The following is a 23,969-nucleotide window of genomic DNA, read 5'->3' on the forward strand; positions in this document are numbered from 1 at the left end:
ATCGCTTACCCCTGCTGGTGGAAGAATGGCAGCAAGGCATTCAGTCTTGGAGGAGAAGTTCTCCCTTCAGCCATTGGCCAGCAAGGGAATGAAAACCCCCCAGATAGCCACTTGAGGACAGGGCTATAGCAGAAGAAAATTTGGGGAAAGAAACTTGTGTTTGGGAATTATTCAGTTTCGAGGCATGCTTGTGTTATTCACTACTGGTCTTCACCCAACGCCAGTAACTCTTGTCTTAAAGCACTGATGTCATGCCATGCCTGATACTCCCCATGATGGTTTACAAAAGAATGTGGATGGGGGTGCGGGATTGGTTTATTAGAAATTCACTGAATTACTTTTTTTTCCCCATCACAAAGAACGCACTGACTGATAACGTCAAGGTTCCTTTTTAACTGCGGATTCGACACCAAGGCGTGGAACTTTATGACATGCAGTATAATGCTGCTTCTCCAGTTAAGCAAACGGGCAAGGTTTCTTTCACAAGGCCTTTGTTCCAGATCACAAGGCATCTCTTGTATCGGAGAGATTCTTCACTCTCTTGCACTGAAAACAAAAGAGTTTTGGCTTCCAGGCATGCAGTTGAGTTTCTGTCACTTCATTTCATATTTTCCCTCAGCTCAAGAACACTGTGTTCCCTTGAGTTTCGCAGTGGCGCCCTAGTCATTTTTTTGGCAGGGTTCTTGACTTTAAAGGCTGATAGCTATTTTTAAATGTAGGAATTTACAAATCGGGGCACAGTGGCGAGGGCACGTTACTTGGATACCAAGCTAGGCAGCAGCAGGGACCAAGATGCTGTAGTAACTGGTGAGCAAAGTATTGAAGTGGCTGTGCTGGTCTACTTGAATACGTACAAATAAAGATCAACAGTCAAGACTAGGTGATACCTTTTTATTGGACTAACTGAATACATCTTTGACTAGTTTTGGAGAGCTATGTTCTCTTCATCAGGTCAGTGAAGAAACACTGCAGTTGCCCTTACAGCTTGGGAAAGGGGAGGGGGACTGGCCCAGATGACAGATAATAAAACTATATGAGGACTATAAAAGACCATAAAGCACCAGTCAATCCCGCTGGAATGTAGTCTCCGCTCCCTGCCTAGCTAGGCACAAGGTTGGATTTATCCCTACTGCCTCTCTTCCTTGTACGCTTTGTGAGTTGCAAATTCTTTAGCTGCTCACCTGCAGTTGGTGCACCATGAGGGAAATTTTGTAACATCGCATCTAAATTACACACGCAAGTTAAGCCAATTGTCAAAGTGGATTTACATGCATAAGTTCACTTTGAAAATTATCCCACCAAATTTGCTCACACACACTCACACCTGCTATTTGGTGCATGAACATTTTTCAGGAACATTTGTCCGCATATGTTACACAGAAAAGTGCACGAACATATATTGGACACATGGTAATAGTCATAAAAAGGGGCTGAATTTGTAGAAGTTGGAAACTTGTGAGCAGTAACACCTAATCGTCAGCGAGGGTTGAAGCCCTGACAACTGACTTGTGTTAATTCAGCCCCTTTCTGTGCCTGCTCATATGTTTGAATCTTCCAAAGTATGCAGACAAGTGCAAACTCCTTCCCAACTCCACCCTGAGGAAGGCCTCTGCTCAGTCCAGATAAACCTACATGCATACAGGGCATGCACCTGCAAGTTTACCCTCCTATCAGGCAGGCAAGTTTGTAAAAGCACATTTCTGTGCACAAAACGCTGTTTTACCCACAGACTTTTGAAAATTGTTATGATATATGTGACTTTTTCGTGCATTACTCCTTTGAAGATTATCTGCTAAGGTTTTACCAGCATTAGCCTGGCCATGGACAAAGGCCCTCTCTTTGGAGAAACTGGCATGTCTGTCCTCTCTGGCTCACATCACTGGGTGTAAGAAATGATGAAATCATAATATTTCTGTTGGCTTGGCTAATGATGCAGTGAACCTGCTGCAGATATTACTGACAAGGCTGGGTATGGCTGATTCAGAGCAGCACTGATGAACAGTAATACTATTTGGGGAGAGGGAAGAAGGATCACTTTCGTTCACTTGACACTTGGTAGGGATTATTTGTGCTTATACACCAAAGGACTTCTCTACAAGGCTTGCCTCTTGGTATATGTAACGTGAATATGCCTTTGAGCTACACCTCAGTGGTGCTAAGGGTGCATCTACTCTTTTATGTACATTGCTGACCTACCCATAGAAAAGTCTTTTGACGGCAGAGCAGATTTATAGGAATTGAGAGACAGAGAGTGTCTGACTAAAACGAGGCCCAACTATAGCTCTCATCTAGCTCTGTGATAAGGTGCGCGGGCATCCGACCTCCCATATCCACCACCCTCACAGCTTTTTTGGTGAGATGAAAGTAATGACAGCTGTTCACCTCATGGCAACCAGCTCCTTCCAGAGGGTGGCAGGGAGATATGACTGACTTCACCGGTATCTCTCTTTATACATATCATCTCCTTTCTGAAAGCCAAGCTTGACTCCATCCCTGAGTATGTCTGTACTGAGCAGCGGAGGAGAGAGGGGCACGCAGGCTCACTTCCCCAATGTCACAGGTGCTATCAGTTGCACTTGTGTGGGCTTGCTTCCTCCAAGGCAGCAGGAAGCTTATCTACCACAACCATAAGCATTTTCACAATAAAATAATCTGAATATGACAGACCAGGTGGCTAAGTTTCTTGGTTCCTGGCATGCTGCGCTTATATTAAGGCAGACTTCCCTTTATTCATTCATCCATTTATTTATTATATGTATTTATATTTGATATTAAGCCTTTTCCTAAGAAAGGCACAAGGTGGATTACAAAGAAACATGTGAATTGAAGTACATATGGCAGGGGGTGAGGGGTAAAGGATGCAGGAACGTGAAACTAGGAACTGAACAATTCGATTACATGTGCTGAGAATCTGGGAGAGGGAGTTATACTGGGTAAGTGCTGCAACCAGTAAACAAACAACAGATTTATTCATAACCTGTAGATGTTCATGGTGTGCCACATTGCATCTGTGTTTGTGAAAAATAATGGTTGCTTCCTTGTTGGGCTGGTTGACTCGCTAACTGTTCCTCCATCCACATTTTGTCTTACAGGAATGCTATAACTATGCCCATTGAGCATGCATTTAGGCTACTGAAGGGCTGGTTTTCACTGTCTAGATTGCACAGGAGATGTCATTTGTTTTAGCCTGCCTTTCTAAATGATGCTTACAGCATTATTAAGATCCAGATACAATACATCTCTGCCCTAAAGATCTTGCAGTCTAAATAGGTATCTGAGGCAGTGTTTCCCAATCTTTTCAAGCCCAAAGCACACCAACATTAATAAAAATGAGCAGGCAGTGTGGACATGGGGAGAATTTATATGACCAAAAGAAGATCTAGAGAAGCACTGAAAGCCTCACCAGTCTCTCTTCTAACTTAGAAAGGGGGCAGAAGCACATATGAACCATGTCCCTCAATATACAAGAGCAGGAGAAGTCAGTGTGGTTCAGGCAGCCAACTCGGTTAGCTATCCTGACTGCCACGTGGCTGCCAGAACTCCTCCACTGCTGCAGCTCCAAACACTCAAGAGTGAGTCACATGCAGGGCTCAGTGCACACTTTCCTTATCTCAGCCTGGGGATGAGACAGAGAGGCTGGAAGGACTCAAAGGAGGAAGCAGGTGAGGAGGTGCTGTGTACACTCCGTGTGCTGCACAAAGCAGAGCCCAGCTATTCAGGGCCTGTATGCTGCCTATTAATAATTACCATATTCTGGGGGCAGGCATGATGACACATGTTCTTAGAAAGGAAATCCCACACGTTTAAGAGCCACTGCTGGTGCCTCTTGTTGTGAGAGCAGAGCCCAGGTGCTGGTTTGGATCTGAGTATTAGTCAGTGGTGACTTTTTCCATGGCACACGTGATCGGGTCTGAAGGCACACTGGTTGGGAAACACTGATATGAGGCACTGGCAGATAAAAAGATTTGCCCAAGGACTATTAATGAGGGAAGTGAAGTTTTGAACCCTGGTTTCCCTGGTTCTCAGTCTTTTACTCTGAACTCTAGGCCTCTTCTTCTCCTGTCCCTGGTTCCTGCTGAAGTCATAGTTAGCCAAGTATGTGATGCATGCTGCACAACATATGGTATATATCTGATACCACCTTCTCTGGCCAGAGGAATTAGCTGTGGAGGCAGAAGAAAGGGATGACGATGAGGAGGATGTGGATGATGACAGAGTCTTATCCAAGAGAGATTATGCTGTATTTCAATACCACTGTTTGGTAGGTGTAAAGAAGGGTTGTGGGAAAGCAGATGAGAATGTTAGATCCTGCGATCTTTTTATTCCCACCCATGTAATTCTCTTACAGATGCCCCATGGCATGGCAGGTATGGACAGACAGGGCACCTTTGCACTCCATCCCTACCTTTCCAATGCTCACTTTAAATTGGTGTAAGTCTGTCTGAGCTGCCAGGCCATCATAGCATTGGGAAGTGGAGTACAACTTCTTCACAGTAAGAAAAAGCTGTGCTTTACCTTCTGCAGGCGACTTTGCTCTACTGTTATGGCCATTTGATTTATGCATCATTGAGGGCTAAGGAAGAGAACAAACATGAAAAATGTTTTGTTTTGTGCGACCTGATATGTTTAGGAATTTATTAAAATGTATATTTCGCACTCCTCACAATAACAAGTCGAGGCAGATTACATAGCATGATATTCATGCTATGTAATCTGCAACGCTCTCCTTCTCGGACTCCCTTTCTCCTCCATCAAACCATTACAGATGCTCCAGAATTCAGCAGCCAGAATTCTAACCAACACCAACAGAGGTTCGCACATCACTCCCATACTACGGAACCTTCACTGGCTGCCAATAAAATATAGAATAATGCACAAGGCCCTCACCACAATTCATAAAACCATATACAATCAGCAACAACTAGACCTCCAGATTCCACTCAAATTATATTCATCCTCAAGACCTATAAGAGAAGCGTACAAAGGTACCCTGCAAGTTCCCCCAACAAAAGCCACGCGACTATCATACACCAAAGAACGAGCATTCTCTACAGCAGGTCCAACTATCTGGAACAATATGCCCACTGACCTCAGACTAGAACCTTGCCTTCGAACATTCTGCAAAAAACTTAAGACCTGGCTCTTCCTCCAGGCCTTCCCCTAACTTTCTAAGCCATTAATTGTCAACCGGACAGGACTCTGCTTTACCGGCTAACGCCCCGCTATGTTTAGACATTATAATTAAGCCGCCATTTCTTTTGTTTCATTGCCTTTTCTAGTTCTCTTCAGTTACACTGTCCTATACCTCTGACTAGCCTAGCCTCCAAGTTAACTACCCTTGTTATATGTAACTTCCGCTTCTAGTGAATTGTTCTTGTTTAAGTTATACCCTTTGTTACATGTAAACCGATCTGATATGAAATTTTTTCATGAAGGTCGGTATAGAAAAGTGTTAAATAAATAAATAAATTCATAAAATCTTCAATATGTTACCTAATCAAGAGATCAGTTCCTGAGGATTCTATTCCCTTGCTAAGTGGAAGAAGGTAATTTTAAAACTGGATCAAGGCATTTTCTATCTGTCTGATTGTGATCTTTCTCTTCATTTTATCCTATGCAGCCATTGCAGATAAGTTTGGGACAGAGAAGCCAAATGTGACTAGCCTGTGACTGAAGTGTGGGTCGGCGTCTTTGGCCTATTGCACTTAGTTTGTGCTATCACAGCCCAAGCATACTTCATGCATTTTCTCTGCCTTTTTGCTAGAAAGGATTTTACTTGTCTGAAATGTTCATGCTCATTTTTAATAACATTGATAATGCATTCTGCAGCTTGGAGCTTGAGTGACCTCAAATGCCTCATTATGTGCTTATTTTTTGGTTTCCCAGGCAGCCTCTTCTCAGTCTCTAAAATGTTTATACTGTGAACTGCCCAGAACGTATGTCTGGTAATTGGGGGGGGGGGGGTACGAAATTACTGCAAATAAATAAATAAAAAGCATTTTAAAGATTCACCTATCCTTCCTGAACAGTTATTTGCCACAGCCTCTTCTCAAGCTTTACATTTGGTGCATCAAGCCCCATGTTATCTAGTTTTTGCTGAATGATATATAATATCCTGTATCTGGGGCCAGCCCAGTGGCTCATACAGGAGACCCACGTTTGAATACTGAGACAGGTCTTCCACCCTCCAGACTGGCAGAGGCCACAGATATAGCAGCCCATGAAGAAGAAGGCATCTCAGCCAGTGCTCAATAGCAACACTTGGGTCCAGATTTAGGGTGCATGGGTACCAGGCTTCGAAGGGAGCCACGGTCTGTGGCTCTTGGCTGAGGACTGTTGCTGGGAAAGCTGGGCTGAGTTGGGTTTAATTTTGGGCTAGGGTGTAGGAAATTCAAGGTTGCATTTATATGCCTGGGGCTGGGTCTGAGGATGGGGACCGCAAGCAAAGGTAGAACTGGAATCTTTCCTTTTAGCCATTGCCTAGTGGAGAGATATTCTGGACAATTTGTCCTTGGGAGAAGTGGGAGGCAGTGAATCGTAACAAAACAAAAAACTGAATGCAGAATCCTTCCCCAAATTAGTAAGTCTCTCTGTCCCTCCAAAAACACAACAGCAAGACTATTTTCCTGACACCCCCCTCCCCCCCAGCAGCTGATATATCAGTTCCTTGAGGATTTCCCTTGGCTCCTGCTCTGTAATCAAGTACTCCATCAGTCTGCCTCTTCCAATCAGCAACTTAATTCCAGCCCTCTGCAATCAGCATTCCAAGAGTAATTTACCCCCACCTCCTCCTGGCTATGGAAATCAGAAACTCAAGTTCCCACTTCATTCCCATTACCCCAATAAATGATTTATTTTCTGCAATCATTTGTTTTCAGCCAAAATACAAAACTAAACAAATTGCATGTACAGTTAAGAATAAAAATTACACTAAGATAACCGGACACCCATATCTCAGTAACAAACACTGCTCAGCCCCCTGCTTTTCTTTCTACAATAGAAAAAAAAAACATGGAGGAGGAGCCTTGCAAACAATCTTTCAACAGTAGCCCTGCGGGGATGAGCCTCCCACAAATCTATTAGATGATCAGGAGAAAGAAGTCTTGTGGTTATGTTGATTGCAGGGAGCATTTCATTCCCAGTAAGTTATAATAATATTAACTGACCCCAAGATAAATGCTGATGACAGACACTGTGTGCACGCAGTAGTGTACTATCACAAGCAATTCTAATTAGACTGTTTCAATTTAATACCCACTGGACCAATTTTTCTTTCCAGACGTTAGCAGAATTCATGTAGCTGTGTTTTCACATATATAACGTTTTATTGAATCTGCAGCTGTCGTTGCAATCAGGATCCAAGTACATTCAACTCTTAATTTTCTAAGGATGGCATTAAAGAAACTGAGCCCTATTATGAAAAATTTGTAAAAATTATCATCTCTGAAAGTGCTTGAAGATGTCCCCAGTTCAACTCATCAAACACATTGTGCACTTCTGGAGAGGCCCACTGTGTACTTCTACCACTGCAAAACTTCCAGTAACGGGGTTTAGAATCATCCATCACAATTATTTGGCCCAATTCTGTTTTACATTTTCTGGCTAATGTCCTGGTATACTTTATAATTGTCCATCTTTTGCAAATATTTGTAGTGTAGTGTGATAATATCATTGGACACTATGGAAAAGTACTGAGCCAGGGACTTAGGCTCATCCCCATTTAGGGAGCTAGAAAGGAAGTTTCTTTTCTCTGTGCTGCAGATTTGTTCTAAGATGCACAGTGGAGTAATGGGATGGGTATGTTTCCCCCCTGAGTTCAACACAGATATGGTATTAGACAATTAGAGGATAAAACTCTGGTCTTTTTTTTTTTTTTTTGTCCTCTATTAATGTAAGCCACAAGATTATAGTGCTCAAGCTTGACTTTGTTCAAAATGAAAATTTAACATAATGTCCTGGCTTAAAACATAAGCAGAAATACAGTTACCTCCACAGACTTTACACAACAAAGGTTTCAGTTCCAAGCAAACATAAACAAAGCCAATTCGCATTACTCATACATGTCCAGGCCAGGGTAAGAACTTCCAGGGAACCAGTCCAACACATAGAGAGACAACTTACTTACAGGCCGATACACCGGAGCGCACTGTTAACCCGAGTTTGGACACGCATTTTCGACGTGCTAGCTTTACCCCTTATTCAGTAAGGGGTAATAGCGCATTGAAAATGCACGTCCAACCTCCCCAAAACTAATAGTTATTCCCGCGCGATACAGAAAGTAAAATGTGCAGCCAAGCCTAATATTTTACTTTCAGAAATTAGCGCCTACCCAAAGTAGGCGTTAATTTCTCTCGGCACCAAGTAAAAACTGCTTTTCTGTACACCCTCTGACTTAATATTATGGCGATATTAAGTCAGAGGTCCCAAAAGTTAAAAATAATCAAAAATAAAAAATTTAAAATCGGCCCGCAGCTCGTGGGTTGAAAACCGTACGCTCAATTTTGCCGGCATCCGGTTTCCGAACCCGGGGCTGTCAGCGGGTTTGAGAACCGATGCTGGCAAAATTGAGCGGCGGCTATCAAACCCGCTGACAGCCGCTGCTCCTGTTCAAAAAGAGGCGCTAGGGACGCGCTAGTGTCCCTAGCGCCTCTTTTTACCACGGGCCCTCATTTGAATAATTGTTTTTTCTGAATCACGCGCACAGGAGAGCGGGCACTCGCCCGCTTTCCCGCGATTTTTACTGTATCAGCCTGTTTATGAATAATAGAGTGATTTGCTTACCTGTAAAACGAGGATCTCTGTAGACAGCAGGATGCATTAGTCATAACGTGTGGGTGATGTCATCCAATGGCGCCTACACAGACCCAGCTCTCAGAGCTCAATAAAGACATAACTGAGCATGTGTGGAAGATCCTGTGCACACACACGGCCCTGTGAGCCTCTCGGTCTCTTCCAGAGCTTAAGCTTTAGTGAAGAGTTCAACTCTCCAGAGAGGCGGGCAGGTATTAAGTATGGCTAATTCATCTTGCTGTCTATGGAGAACCCTGTTTACAGGTGAGCAAACATGCTTTCTCTGTCGATAAGCAGGTATGTATTAGCTATAACACATGTGGATTCTCAAACTGAGGGATCAATTACTTAAGACAACACTGACCAACCAATTGAAGAGTAGACTACTGGATGAACAAGCTGCGCAGAACTACTTGCCCAAAGCTACTGTCTCCTCTGAACATGCTGCCCAGATAGTACTGGGATATGAAGGTGTTGCTGCATTTGTGGACACTTGGGCCGAGGCAGAATTGGCACTGCCTGCAGGGAGGCGCCCTGCAGTTTCCCACTGTCAACAGGCAGACCCAGATGAAGCAGAAACCCAGCAGGACGTTCACCTATAAAGCTCTCATTCCCCGCAGGTTAAGCCTTTGGATGCTGGGGCCGCAGGACTTGGGTGGGGTCTCTGTCTGTGGCAGAAGAGGAGGTCCATGGACCACAGGCAGGTGGTGGTTAGGCAGGTCCGAGGTCCAGACAATAGTTGGAGGCAGACAGCAGGCATGTGTGTCCAAGGTTCAGGCAGATATCAAGGGCAGGCAATGATCTGGCGTATTGAAGATCAGGCAGTGCTCAGAGGCAGGCAGCGGTCAGGAGCATTCAAGATCAGGCTCAGGTCAAACAGGTATCCATCCCAGAGGAGAGGAGGGATGGATAGGAGGGCAGGCAGGCAAGGAGAAGAACAGGTGAGCAATGTAGAAAGAGATGAAGACAGAAGGTAACCTTGGACAACTGGACAAAGACAGGAGACAAAGCGGGTATTGTAGACAAGGCGGATACTGAAGACAAGGCACTGAAACTGAAGACAAGGTGCTGGAAGCATCACGCTCTACTCAGGAGTAGATGGACCTGATGCTGATGCAGTGAAGAGGAGATAGCAGGAGCATTTTATAGGCCTTGGAGTGTGATGTCATCTAAGGGCATTGCGGGGCTTTTCCTGCTGTGGGCTCTTTAAAGCCAGCGACGATGAGTGCACCTGTACCCAAACTCAAGGAAGGGTGCGGGGCATTGCAGTCAGTGGTGTCCTGCCACGCGGGGTCCCAACAGCGTGTTGCCATGTCAGCGTGTGGCGTTCCACTGCGAGAAAGGCTGGAGAGGCTCAGCTGCATCGGAAACTGGCAGGGACTCAGCCAGGAGGGTAAGTGCAGCGGTTCACGGGAGTAGTCTGCAAACCACCAAATGTAACAGTTATGAACAGATGACTAAGTTGCAGCTTTGCATACATCTTCTGTGGAAGTAGCTCTGAAATGAGCTACTGAAGTGATCATGGCTCTCACTTGATGAACCTTGACAGAGTCTGTAATTTTTAAGCCAGTCAGCATGAAACAGTGCACTATATAGTCTGCTAGCCAATTAGGCAGAGTTTGTTTGGAAACTGATTTCCCAATCTGTTGAGATCAAAGGACATGAATAGTTATGATGCTTGATGGTGAGGTTGAGCCCTTTTTAGATAATATGCAAGGGCCATTTTACAGTCCAGTTGAAGAACCTGTTTTCCCTTGTGTGCATGTGGTCTTGGAAAGAATGTTGGCAGTACAATAGCTTGATTAATGTGGCCTGAAGATACCACTTTAGGAAAGAACTTGGATTGAGTTTGAAGAACCCCACACTATTGTGAAAAAACTGCAGGTAGGAAGACTGGATGTATGCGGAATAGAAAATGTTTTAAATAAATAGGAATATGAAACCAGAGCCTGAAGTTCACTTTCTCTTTGGCATGAGAAACAACACTTTCCAAGTGAGAAACTAAGTCCACCAACTCAAAAGGTTCAAAAAGAGGTTTCAAGAGTTGAGCTAGGACTATTTTGAAGATCCACTGTACTGGAGGTTTACTGATTGGTGGCTTGGAATGCCACAGTCTTTTCATGAACTTTGATACCAAATGGTGAAGAGAGATCAGAGCCCCTTGCACCTGCTGATGATATACCACAATGGCACTAAGATGTACTTTGACTGAAGAAGTGCTAATGTCTGAGGATGACACAAAGAAAAGATACAAGTCCCTTGGGCCACGGTAGAATGATTACAGCTAGCTGATCTCACCTCATGTTGAAACTGTAAGATCTTCTGGTTGAAGGCTTTATAGCCAAAATAAGCACATCTTCCACCTCCTTCGAAAGGAATAAGTAAGAGACTACTGCATGTTCAACATCCACAATCTGAGGGCCAAAGATGGCAGGTTCAGTTGGCAGAGACTGTTGTCTTCCTGTGTGATGAGAGTCAGAGACATTCCTAATAGAATCAGAACTGACTTGACAAATGAACGCGATATGGATACTATACTTGCCATGACCAGTGATGCTGTGAAGAATAACTTTGTCTTGCCTGAATAGCCTTCTGAACAATCGTGGCAATGAGAGGAATTGGCCAGTATGGATAGAGTAGACTGATGATCCGGTCTAGCATGAATGTATCGGGAGCTGATCTGTAGATACTTGGATGCATGGAGCAGAATTTTTCAATCTTTATATTGTTCTCTGAGGTGAACAAGTTGATCACCAGCTTACCCAAGTGACTGAATAAATCAGTTCAAAATCTCTTGATCCAAGGACCACTCTTGTGACTGCAGCACTCTGATAAGGTGGTCCACCAAAATATTTTGGATTCCTGGAAATAGGCGAGTTGATGATGGGCATTTGGATGGGTGGCCCATGACTAGATTCAGAGGGTCTCCTGAAAGAGGGTTAATGAGCCTGTACTGCTCTGCTTTTTATGTAAAACATGGCCACCTGGTTGTCTGTCTGGATCAAAATTCTCTTGCCTAAGAGATAGTGGCAGAAAGCCCTTATGGCATAGTAGATGGCTTGCAGCTCCTGATGGTTGAGATGACTCTTCTCAAGGGACCACAATCCTTGAGTCCACACCACACCAGTGTCCACCCCCAATCCTTAGTGGAGGCATCAGTAGACATGGACACTTGATGTGCTGGGACCCACCTTTAGAACTTCCAAGTTCATCCAATACTGAAGGGATGCTCTCATCTCAGGAGTCACAGAAATTTGGAGGGATAATGTTTGATAAAGCTGAACTCACTGACTTCAGAGGATCTACTGAAGACCCCACATGTGCATTTCAGTCAGAAAAACCACATGCATCACTACAGCCATGTGCCTGAGAAGAACCATGAATGACCTTACTGACATTTGATCCTGCAGTAGAAAGGACCACACTAGACCCATTGGCAATGTGGCACTTTAGATGGGAAAAAATGCTTTCTGTTGGGGCGAGACAGTGTCACTGACTAAGGAGCATCAATTCATCCTGCAGTCTTTATCAGCTGTGGCAGGAGACCTACTGGCCCCTTCCCAATGCAAGTATATTTCCTATAAGCATCCATTCTTCCAAAGATAGCTTACTATTTTCAGCATCATTGTGCTCCTCCACTCTTCAGTAGCAGCAGCTTCCTGCTTGAGATCAATAGAGGGAAAGATGTCAGCCAAAGCCTCAGCAACAATTACAGCCTAAGCCTAGGACCAATTTTTGAAACCCTTGAGACCCTCTTCCCTGCCTTCTACAGTGATGGGGAAGTGTCCAGTACTTTCACCTAGAATGGTTCTGTGTTGCTAATGACCAGTGTGTTTTGAAAATTGAGGAGTAAGGCTACCACTTGCACTTCTCTCACTCTCCTCTGACCCAAAGGATTTCAATCTTTAGCTCAGATCCTTCTCAGTCTGTCCAGCCACAGCTGGAGATAGAATCACTTCTTCTTCAAAAGATGATCGAGCTTGTTCCTTTACAGGAGTGTGATCAGTATTTCCTAATTCCCAAGAAGTCAGGGGTATTGAGACTGATGCTGGATTTGTGAAGCCTGAGCAAGTTGCTGGTTTGGGAGATATTCAAGATGAACTCCCTCCAGACTATTTTTCATTTCATTAAACCAAAGGATTGGATGTGTGCTCTGGATCTAGAAGATAAGTATGTGCACATTCCCACTTACTTTGCTGATTGGAATTTCCTCAGGTTTATGGTTGAAGGGTGTGCACTATCCGAACAAGTTGAAGAGATGGCTGAGGGGGGATATGATAAAGCTCTTTAAAATCATTAGACTGAGTAAATGTGAATCGGCTATTTACTCTTTCGGATAATAGAAGGACTAGGGGGCACTCCATGAAGTTAGCAAGCAGCACATTTAAATCTAATCAGAGAAAATTCTTTTTCACTCTATTGCACAATTAAGCTATGGAAGTTTTTGCCAGAGGATGTGGTTAGTGCAGTTAGTGTAGCTGGGTTTAAAAAAGGTTTGGATAAGTTCTTGGAGGAGAAGTTCATTAACTGCTATTAGTCAAGTTGACTTAGGGAATAGCCACTGCTATTGCTGGCATCAGTAGCATGGAACTACTTAATGTTTGGGTACTTGCCAGGTACTTGTAGCCTGGATTGGCCACTGTTGGAAACAGGATGCTGGGTTAGATGGACTCTTGGTCTGAACCAGTATGGCAATTTCTTATGTTCTTATTTTCTCCCCTTTGGCCTTTCTGTTGCCCTGATAGAGTTCAGACATGCCTTGTAGTAGTGGATGATTGGTTGGTGATGGATCCATCTTGGTCAGAAGTTCTGGAGTCCATGGAGATGACTATCCATCTTCTCCAATCCCTGGGTTTCCAGGTCAAATTCTCCAAATCCAACTTTATTTCATCTCAGAAATTCAGTTAATAGGGTACTTCCGCAAGATGATCGTACACTTCTTCACGAAAGCCACTTACTCACAATCTTGCAGGCCTATGGGCTTTTATGGAAGCAGCCAAAGTCCTGGCTATGATGTCAAAAGCTTAATATACTGAATGGATCAGATGCTTCTCACACTCCTTCTTGTTGCTCACTGCCTGAGGGAAGTCCACCTTTCCTGAGTCTGATTATTCCATCAAAGGTTTTAGACTGTTCATGTGTTTGTGCAAATACTGCACCATGTACAGCTGATGAACCAAAATCCAAACATTCAGAATGGATCCCTGAAACACCTTTTTCCCCAAATGTACCCAGAGCTTTTGGATCCTTCTCAGGAGACATGTAAGAGTGATCACATGTGTATTTAGCACATTTTAATGCTGACTCCATCACCACAGAATGGTACAATAGATGGACCACTCCAAATCCCTGGGAGGCCTGGACCCTATATGTTAGGTCAAGCTTCCTGGCCACTGGAAAGCACAATGTTGGTGCCTGCTACATCCTCATCTACAGACCCTTGAGTAATCTGTGAACTGGAATAGCCAGGAGTCCACTGGAAGTTGAAGAAACTGAAGAAGTGCAAAGACATCTGTTCTTGGGTCCTTTTCTTTGGACAGCATCTTTGCCAGCATATCCAAAAACCACAAGTAGTAGAGAAGAAGTATGCTGAGGTAAGTCCAGCAGGGGATCTGAAGGAATTGCCATGGAAACCTTCTCTTGTCCAGACCAATGGGGAACACTGAGCCAAGACTCCAACAATGATGAGGGTGACCGAGGAGGAGATCTCCGCTGGTCCGAGAGGGAAACATTTGGCGTGAATTCAGAATGAACCAATGCCATTTATTCTCCTTCCAATTTGTGAAGGGATTACTCCTCTGGAGAGAAGAATCTATCATCTCATGGTGAGGCTTTACTCCCAACACCGGAAGCTCTTGAGGGGAGACTCGGGACTTTGGGCACCCCCAATATGTGGGAAATTTTCTGCCATCTTGGACAGGAGAGGTTCTAATCTCCCACTCCAATCTTTAGGGTTTAAGCAGGCAAATAAATTCTTTGCTAACTCCAATAACTGAGCTCCCACTAGCTGAAAGACCCTGTGTGCTGGAGCTGGAAGAAAGACATCCTCTTCAGAAACCTTGATCAATTCTTCCTCATTAAAGGCTGCCAGTAAAGCCAAGGAGGAACTAGGAATGATGGCAACTGCATCTGCTGTAGAGTGGCCAGCTCTGAGGAACTCTGAACTGATTGCATTGACAATTCTCGCCAAACAGCAACTTGATCCATGGATGGTGCCAGCAGCACTCCCTTCCGTGCCATAGCTCTAGCAGTGGGACACTTGGGCTTGTGTGCCAAAGTGTTAATTGATGGTGCCTTGGCCTGACTCACCTAGGTTGTTGACTGTGTCCTAGGATACAAGCTTCAGACTGATAATAAGGACATTGTTCTGGTTGGTGCCAGATCCAGATAAAATAATGGCTTGGCACTTTGGGGATGTTCCACAATGATGCGGCTATGCAATGAGGGGCCTGCTCCAAGAGAGCCCTGTACCAAGAGCACTGATATTTTCTTTGGCACTGAGGGGGACGGCCATGAAGGAGATCTCTCGTGTTATTTAGGTGCTCTTCTTGATGCCTCCACTGGTGTGATAGATTTCTGCACCACACTCAACTCCTGACCTGAGACGGATATGGGAATTGGTGCCATGATGGGGTGGGGGAAGCAGGAAGACTTCTTGTGCTAGCAAAAATGAGAAGAGAAAGATTCCCACCTCAATTTCTTGGGCCAAGAGTCTGATGATGCCTGTTTTCCTGGAAGAGGAGTGGCTCTGCTACTTAGCCTTGTGCTAAGGCTTTGTGCTGTTGCCGGTGCCTTCTTCAGGGCTTCCATCTTCCAGGCACAGTTCTGTTGCAACCTAGGAGTCATTCGATCATAGCTGTAGAAGTTGGAGAAGTTATGGTCCAGATCCATGCAGCGATAACAGATAAAGTGTGTATCCATGATGAACATCTGGCATCTATAAATGCAGGCCTTGAAACCATTGACCACAATCTTCTTGGCTTTGGGCTTTTCCATAGTCTTTTTCTCTCTTATTTTTTTTTAACTTAATTCTGTTTGAGGGGCTGCTGAAGCAGTGGCAAGAAAAAAAAATAGAAGAAGCAACAAGGCAGATAAGACCACCAAAAGGGCAAACATTTAAAAAAAAGTAAGAGAAAGACTGGAACACATCTGTGCAGAAGCAGGACAAATAAATACTGTGGAGCTCACAAGGCAGAGAATGTGCACAGGAATTCCCACGCATGTTCAATAAAGTTTTTACTGAGCTCTGAGAGCTGGCTCTGTGTTGGCACTGTCAGATGACGTCACCCACATATTATGGTTACAATTCATCACTGTTTGTTGAGGGACGATTTAAGAGCTCTCCCTCACACAGCTCAACAGCCCCCGAATTGCTGGGAACCAGCTGTTTTCCCCAAAGATCTCTTTTGTAAACCCTGAGGACCCAATCTGCTTCCTCAGGGGCAGAGCTGTAGGTGTTTCATCTATGCAAACCTTTCTGGCTTGCTCAGTCTTATCAGTCTTATATTGACAAGAGCCACCCGGAGGCTCAAAGTCAAAGCACAGACCTCTCTCATCCTAGCAGAATACCGAGCCACGGCATTTTACCCACACATCTTTCAACCTGATCAACTAAGTAACATTGCTGTATACCGTGTTCAAGAGGAAAGATAGCAAAACTTGTAACATCACACAGCGTGGCAATAAAGGCATATTCTGCAAAGTTTGTGACAAAAATACTTAAAAAAAAGAAATCTATATTCTGATCATTTGCAACCAATACATGAAGAGTGGAATTTTTGTTTAAAAAAACAAAACAAAACCCCTAACATGAATTTTAGCACTTATGGAATCCAAGCATTTATTAATATGTTACCAGAAAAATACTATGCCTGACTAATAACCCACATATCCCCCCATCATGCATGGAAAATTCTTCTCATAAAGAGTGGATTTATGGAAGTACTTGGCTTTTGTCTTAACTGCTTACCAGACTCTACATGACAAGTGGACATTTTCCATACATCAGTTTTCCCTTTCATGTGAGCTCCAGAAATAAAACGTATACACTACAAGACAAATGATATAATTGGTGAGCATTTTTCTGGCACAAAAAAACCAATGGGGGTCGATGTATTCGTCATTTCTTCCATGGACACCGAAAAGGAAAAATCCAGCTTGCGCTCATATGGTTTGCTAGGGTTCTCACAAGTTGTTCAGTTCTAGGGGTGGAGTCAGGGTCGGATACATAATGAATATGAAGTTTAGCCCTTATACTCCCGAGTTAAAAAATATCTTTGTTTTACCTATTCAGTTACAGCACTGTTAAAAAAAAAAAAAAAAGGCAGGGATTTTAAAAGCGATTCAGGAGGGATTCTTATCGTCCCAGGCCAGCTTCTGAAAGCATCGTCTAGGGCTCGGTATTTCATTGCTGCTGCTTTTCTTACTGGCGGGTCACTGACAAACACATAGTTTATGAAAAAAATATATCTAGCATTCGCTTGTCGGCTGCTGCAAGCTGAGGCAGCACGACCTTTAAAAGAAGCCATCGGCATGTAAACCCAAGAAAACGCTCTCGACAATATTACAAGAATGAATCTCAAGTCATGAAGCCTGCTTTTCACACACAGTTTTTTTTTTTTTGGAGAACACAAAAGAGACCTGTTCCCAAACTTCAGAAGACTGGCTTAAGATTTTCAACAGCGCAGCAGGAGGATGCCTGTCTGACAATAGGGTTCAACATGTGTAAATGTGCAAAACATTTATCCACCATCTACTCCCAGCGGGCAAATGAGAAACTCCGCTCCTTCAGAGGAAGAAAGAAAACAGAAAGCTCTACCAAACATACTATTAATTTGCTTTTACCTTTTTATATGTTTTCTCCTCATTCTGTTTTCCGGAGCTTGCATTTCCATTTTCAGCAGAGGAAGACATCTGAGGGGGAAAAAAAGAGAGAGAGACCAAGAACTGGAGGCGAATCCAATTTTCCCTTTTTAAACTGAAGAAAGTCTCTGTCGTCTGCCCCGGCACTCTTGGTTCCGTTTCGACCTGCTATACATAGCTCAAGACAAATCCTTTCAGTGCATCTTTTGTCTGAACGCATCTCTCTCTGCTGCAGTTATAAAAAAAAAAAACCCCAAAACCTCACGGATCAGAAGCATGCATGTTCTGTACTTCCAAGCAGCAAGTGATATGGGTAGCCAGGACTGACGCTTCTGCCCACGCCCGTCCCTTTACAACCAATAAATACACTTAACACAGATTGGGATCAACAAGCCGCAGCTTTTATTAACAACTTCCCGGTGCCCGAGCCAGTTCACCATAACAACCAATTACCCCTCCTCCCCGCCCATCCGCCACGAGCCAGCAAGACGGGCAATCCGAGGCTATCCCAGCCTGTATGCAGTCACATCATGTACACTCCCCCTACGACTCCCGCCACCGCCCGGCAAGGGGCCGAACCCTTCGACCCCCGCCACAGCAAGGAGTCGTACCATCAACAACTGCACCCAGTCGTTCAGTTCGTAACCACTGACCTGACACCTGTCAAGTCAGACACTTTAAACCACTACATAACCCCCAATCGGCTCGGGCTACCCGCCCCCACCCCCAGCTGCGGCAACGCTAAACCCCCCGAACAGTAACAACAACCAAAGTTTTTAGGGACGGGCGGGCGGGTATCAGCGACCGGACGCCACAGCAGGTAACCAGCGAACGCCTCCCAGACCCCAGGACCCTCCCACAACTCCTCCCCTTCCCAGCTGCCCCTGCTGAAGGGGAACCAATGGCATCCCCAGAAACAAGAGGTTTGAAAATAAACCTCCAACTCCCCCTCCCCTGCCTTATCGTGCAGCATGAGCCCGGATTCGGGCTGCCGCAGCTGACCCCCCCCCCCCCCCCCAACTCTTAACCCCCGGCGTGCCAGGGAAGAGCCTGGCACCATATTACCGTGGCCAGGCAGGTACGAGACCCGCCTGACCTTACATAAACCACACAAACGGCATCCTACACACTTCTTTCCCTGATCCTGAATTACAGCTCTTGCCCACACGCCGGCCCACAAATCCTGCAGAGCTGCTGCTGCTGCGGGCATCACAAAGTCACAGATCCCTGTATCAGCAGCGGTTCCTTCTTCCCATGGTGCTGAAGACGCAGCAAACAAAGGGTGGCATTTTTCCCCCTTACAAAATGAACTGAACTGGCAATACAACTAAAAGATTATTTATTTATATTTATTCCACATTGTTTTCCATTCCCCAGAGGCCCAAGTTACATTTTCTTCTTCCTGGAACACAGAGCCGCAGCTTCTTTTCTCATGGGTCGTGGAGGTGTAGGAGACAGGCAAATGTGACGGTTTCTCTCCTCCTTACCCCTTCTTCACTTCCCAGCCCTGACCATCACCATCAGGTGACCCTCCACAGACCAAGTCTCAGCTCTCCCACTCACTTCCCTCTGTCCCCAATCCAAGACTCATCTTCCCACCCTCAACCAAAACTACCCACGTCCTTCTGCCCTCCCTCTCCACCTCTCTAGCTTCAACCACTTCACTCCCTGCCTTCTTGACTGCTTCCAGAAACAGCCACCTAACCACCTCCCACTGTCCTCAGCCCAAGGAATCGCCTACTGTCACCTGCCTCCATCTATCAGGGGCCCCTGAAATGCAGCTTCCCAACCATCTCACTCCACCTAAATCTCATACAAACAGCACCACACATACATCATAATATAACACACACAATACAATGCAAAGCGCTGGACACCTAAAACAATCCCCTAAAGTAATGATTTACATGGACTTGGAAGCAGGCAGTTACTGTGCAATAATGCCCTGGTGGAGCTAAGGATTGTCCTGGAGACAGGACATTACATGGTAATAACTCTCTGCTTTGCTGGCATTATTAAAGGGGCTAGATCTGTCCAAAAAAGAAAGCGACCTGCCCATTATTGTCTTTATTTCTCTTTTGGTCTTATTCCTAGGTCACCTTTCTTGTTTTGCCCTAATGCATTTTACTTCTTATATTTTCAGAGTGTTTGGGGGAAAAAATGTTCTGCACAACTTTATTAACATAGAAACATAGAAATGACGGCAGAAGAAGACCAAATGGCTCATCCAGTCTGCCTAGCAAGCTTTTGTACTTATTTTTCTCATACTTATCTATTACTCTGACCACTGAGGTCAGGGCCCTTATTGGTAACTTTTTGGTTCTAATTTCCTTCCACCCCTGCCATTGATGTAGAGAGCAATGCTGGAGCTGCTTCAAAGTGTAGTATCAAGCCTAATTGGTTAGGAGTAGTAACCGCCGCAATAAGCAAGCTACACCCATGCTTATTTGTTTACCCAGCCTGTGCAATTTAGTCCTTGTTGTTTGTTGTCTGAATTATACATTCTCTTTTCTTCATTCCCTCCTGCCGTTGAAGCAGTGAGCTGTGCTGTATATGTATTCAAAGTGAAGTATCAGGCTTGATTGGTTCAGGGTAGTAACCGCCGCAACAAGCAAGCTACTCCCACATTTATTTGTTTTTCCAGCCTGTGCGATTTAGTCCTTGTTGGGTGTTTGAATATAAATCCTTTTTCTTCGTTCTCCCCTGTCATTGAAGCAGAGAGCTGCTTGGATATGCAATGAAAGTGAAGCATCAGGCTAATTGGTTTGGGGTAGTAACCACCGCAACAAGCAAGCTACTCCCACGCTTATTTGTGAATGCAGATCTTTTTTCCCACATTTCCTCTTGCCGTTGAAGCATAGAGCAATGTTGGAGTCGCATTAACCTTGTGTATGTTTAAAGAATAAGGGTAGTAGCCATCATTCCCGCAAGCCACCCCCAAGAACTATATTTATAAATCTCCTTCCCTGAGTCCATTCTTCAGCTGCTTACCTTACATTTGTACTTCATGTATCAGTGTGATGTCTGCAAGGGCTCGGATAAGGATTTGGATTTCCAATGAAAGGGGTTATATTAAACAGAAGGAGCTTCAGGAAAGAAAGAAAAGTTGGAAATAAAAAGGGAGGAGGAGCCTTAATGATTGCTTTATTTGTCAAATCCATTCTCTCTCTCTTTTTTTTTTGTCAGGCTAGTACTGCTGCTTTAAACATCGTGCACTGCCAAATAATGTTTTTGGACTTTTTCATACTCTCATCCAACCTGTTCTCTGGAAAGGAACCCCATTTTGCAGAATGATGGCCCTCAAAGAGGAAAAAGTGCTCCTCCTCCCTGGCCATGGGGAACATAATGTTAACTTTTCCTCTTTAAAATGAGAACTAGCGGCCCAGGTGTGTGCTAGAGATTGCCAGTGTTTAACAATGTCAAACCCCCCCCCCCCCCCCCCCCCACACACACATACACCCACCCATCTAGTGCAGTAATTCTCAGCCTTCAAGCTGGGATCCTACAAAGCCTGCAGGTGGGGCCCAAGAAGAGAATCAGGAATGGAAGACAGGATAGAGAGGCAGTCACCTGCTGCTAGTTGGAAGACCTTAACCTACATAATGTAACATCCTTTAGCTTTCACATAAACTAAAAATCAGAAACATTTCAGCTTGATAACAGTTTTGACCATTAACATTTTCAGAATATAAACCTGCTAATAATTGCAAGTCAGTTTTTCAGTGGGAGTCATGCTTTGGCAGATCATAAATGGGAAAGGGCTGAGACGCACTGGTCCAGGGTGCTACGATTCTGCCCAGTACCCCCCTCTCAAAAGCCAACTGTAATGCACTGGAGTGCATTTTATAATAAAGGAAGTTGGTCTATGAAGCCGAGAGCTGTCTAGCACATTTTAAAAACTTATCGGGAGTCAAAATGCAGCACTGTACCAGACAGCCTATGAAGAAGGAGTACTCCGCTTACGTATCTGCATGCATCCACCCTCCCCCACCACCAATGGTATTTTCTTTGGGACAGCTTTTAAAGAAAATGGTTTCTGAGCACTCAGAGTGTAGGAGGCATAAGCAAATCCTGCCTTCACTTTGCAGTTATAGGGGGCCGATGTAATAAGAGCCACAGTGAAATCGGTGCTAGTTGTCTGCACGTGTATTTTTTTAGCGTGCACAGCAAAAGCAGAAGCCTCCCCGGGAATGTAATAAGGGGACAGCATGCAAATGATATACTCGCAGAAAATCCGCACAAAACAAATATGTGCATATATCTGCATGCTAAAATGCGTGCCGAAGACCCTATGCATTAAACCGTGCATAAACCCGCATTAATGTGATGACCCGGGATTGGTTCCTTCTTAAGACAGTAGTGAGTTAGTGGTGCAGGAGTGGGACTGAAGGTGGGTAGAGCAATGTCTAACCGCTTCATGATCCGTCACCAACGTGGCAAGGAGGTAAGAGGCCAATCAGAATGGGCTATGAGGAACTCTTCCATGACATGCATGGCTTAACCTGGAAAATTTTAAAAGCAAAAGCCAGATGGGCTGAAGTTCTCAAAGGCAAGGACAGAAAGTGAGCTAAATAGCAGGAAACAAAGTGCAAGGTTCACACAGAGAAAGAAAGTGCCCTCACAGTTTTCAAGAAGGCCACCCCGCTTACACTTCACTGACCACCCGAAAGAATTCGATACCTTTTGTTATCCGAGTCACAAGTCATCTGGTGCTGGTGCTGACAATCCGTCCAATCATTGATGCGACCAATTTCTTCCTGCTTCTATGTGAAAAAAAGGGAGGAAAACTCAGTGCGTTTGAAACCTGGGAGAAAGGGATTACTTTTAGATACCGTCTCACAGACTCCCCGAAGACTAAACACTGCCAGCTGCCCATTCAAGGGAGACAGTGGAGGCTACTAACATTTCAGCAAAAATTAATAAGAAGCCCTACGGAATTGTTAAATAACCTGATGACTGCTACTGTTTTTTTTCACAAGCTGGCTTTTGTGTCACTAAATCGGGTTTTTCCAGTTATTTGTTTTCTGAACTCTCTCTCTCTCTCTCGCTGTCCTGTTTAACTAATATTGTTTTCAGCCATCATCACGTAATCCGAGACAACACCTCAAAAAGCATAAGCATGCATTCCTAACTGTTGCTAATGCATTCAATACAACGTGAAGGAGGGATCAACCACTGTGACTGGAAAAGGGAGCTAGCTGCTGGTCTCTGAAGATAACCAAATGGACCTCAAAGCCAACTCCCTTTTAATGGGCTCTTTGTGTACAAAGTCAAGAGTGCATTAAAGGAAGACCGTGTCCGTCTGCCCATTCATTTGTCTGACTTGCGAACAAATGGCAACCTTCGTGCTGAAGTCTGCGGCTCGCAGTTGTGCATCTCAAGTCTGCCAACGGAGAGCAGGAACCTCCCCACCCCGGAGCAGAGCAGAGCGGCTCCTGCCTGCTGCTCTGCTCACAAAGAATACATTGTGACTGTCTGTGTGCTTCAAAGTGGAGCACTTCTTCCACTGCTACTTATCATTTTTATAGTGCTACCGGACACATGCTGCGCTGTAACCCTTTCCTAACTTGTTTCAACAATATAAATCTTCAAATTTTTTTTTTTTAAATTGTATACGGACATTAGGATAGTTTGAGTTGTATCTGAGCGTGAAATGACAGACATGGGCGGTGCTGGCCGTGAAATATTCCACTATCACGTTGCCCAGGCCCTCTCGTCAGTTCTTGCCTGCAAGTGCTATAATGGTCTGCCTCAGAATAATCTCATTTTCCTTACTGTTTTCCTGTCGAGCAAGGAAAATAAAACTGAAAAATACTTCCTATCTGTCTCTTGCTTGTCTCAGAGGATTCAGTCTGATAACTGTATTCAGTTTTCTCATATCTTCTTCAATTCATTCTAGCAGTTAGGCACCCAAGATGCATATGAATGATTTGTATGTGTGGAAGTGAAGGACCTTTTGTGGAATGTGACTGAATGCCTGACAATCGGGCCGATACAGTAAAGCGCGGCCGTGGTTACCCGGTTTTTAACCCGCTTTGGACGCACGTTTTGGACGCGTAAGGCGTACCCGCGATTCAGTATCGGCTTTTACGTGTCCTTACAGCTTGCCGAAAAGGACGCGTATCCCTTTCCGCCCGCCGCATGTATTTGACATGTTAATGATCGGATTAGCTATTCCCTCCAATACAGTAACGTGCGTCTTTAACCTGAATATTTACCGCCTACCCTGTCCCTGGCGTTAGTGTGGTGTTCAGTCAGCTTCGTACCGGACAGCTGGTCATGGACAACATGTATATACTGGCTCTGGCGATATTTTT

The 23,969-nt window shown here is 44.6% G+C and overlaps 1 protein-coding gene across 5 annotated transcripts in view; it reads right to left on the reverse strand.

Moving 5' to 3' along the window:
- Nucleotides 1-23,969, reverse strand: part of PIP5K1B (phosphatidylinositol-4-phosphate 5-kinase type 1 beta) — a 303,447-nt gene that overhangs the window by 145,276 nt on the left and 134,202 nt on the right. For all 5 annotated transcript variants that reach the window (XM_029612941.1, XM_029612950.1, XM_029612975.1 and 2 more), the window contains 2 exons: nucleotides 22,333-22,415; nucleotides 17,635-17,703 (listed from right to left, as the gene is read on the reverse strand). In XM_029612941.1, coding sequence (XP_029468801.1) covers nucleotides 17,635-17,703 — 69 coding nt within the window. In that variant the 5' untranslated portion in view covers nucleotides 22,333-22,415. The remainder of the gene's footprint in view (nucleotides 1-17,634; nucleotides 17,704-22,332; nucleotides 22,416-23,969) is intronic.

The sequence above is a fragment of the Rhinatrema bivittatum genome, chromosome 1 (genome assembly GCF_901001135.1).
Source record: "Rhinatrema bivittatum chromosome 1, aRhiBiv1.1, whole genome shotgun sequence".
Taxonomy (NCBI): domain Eukaryota; kingdom Metazoa; phylum Chordata; class Amphibia; order Gymnophiona; family Rhinatrematidae; genus Rhinatrema; species Rhinatrema bivittatum.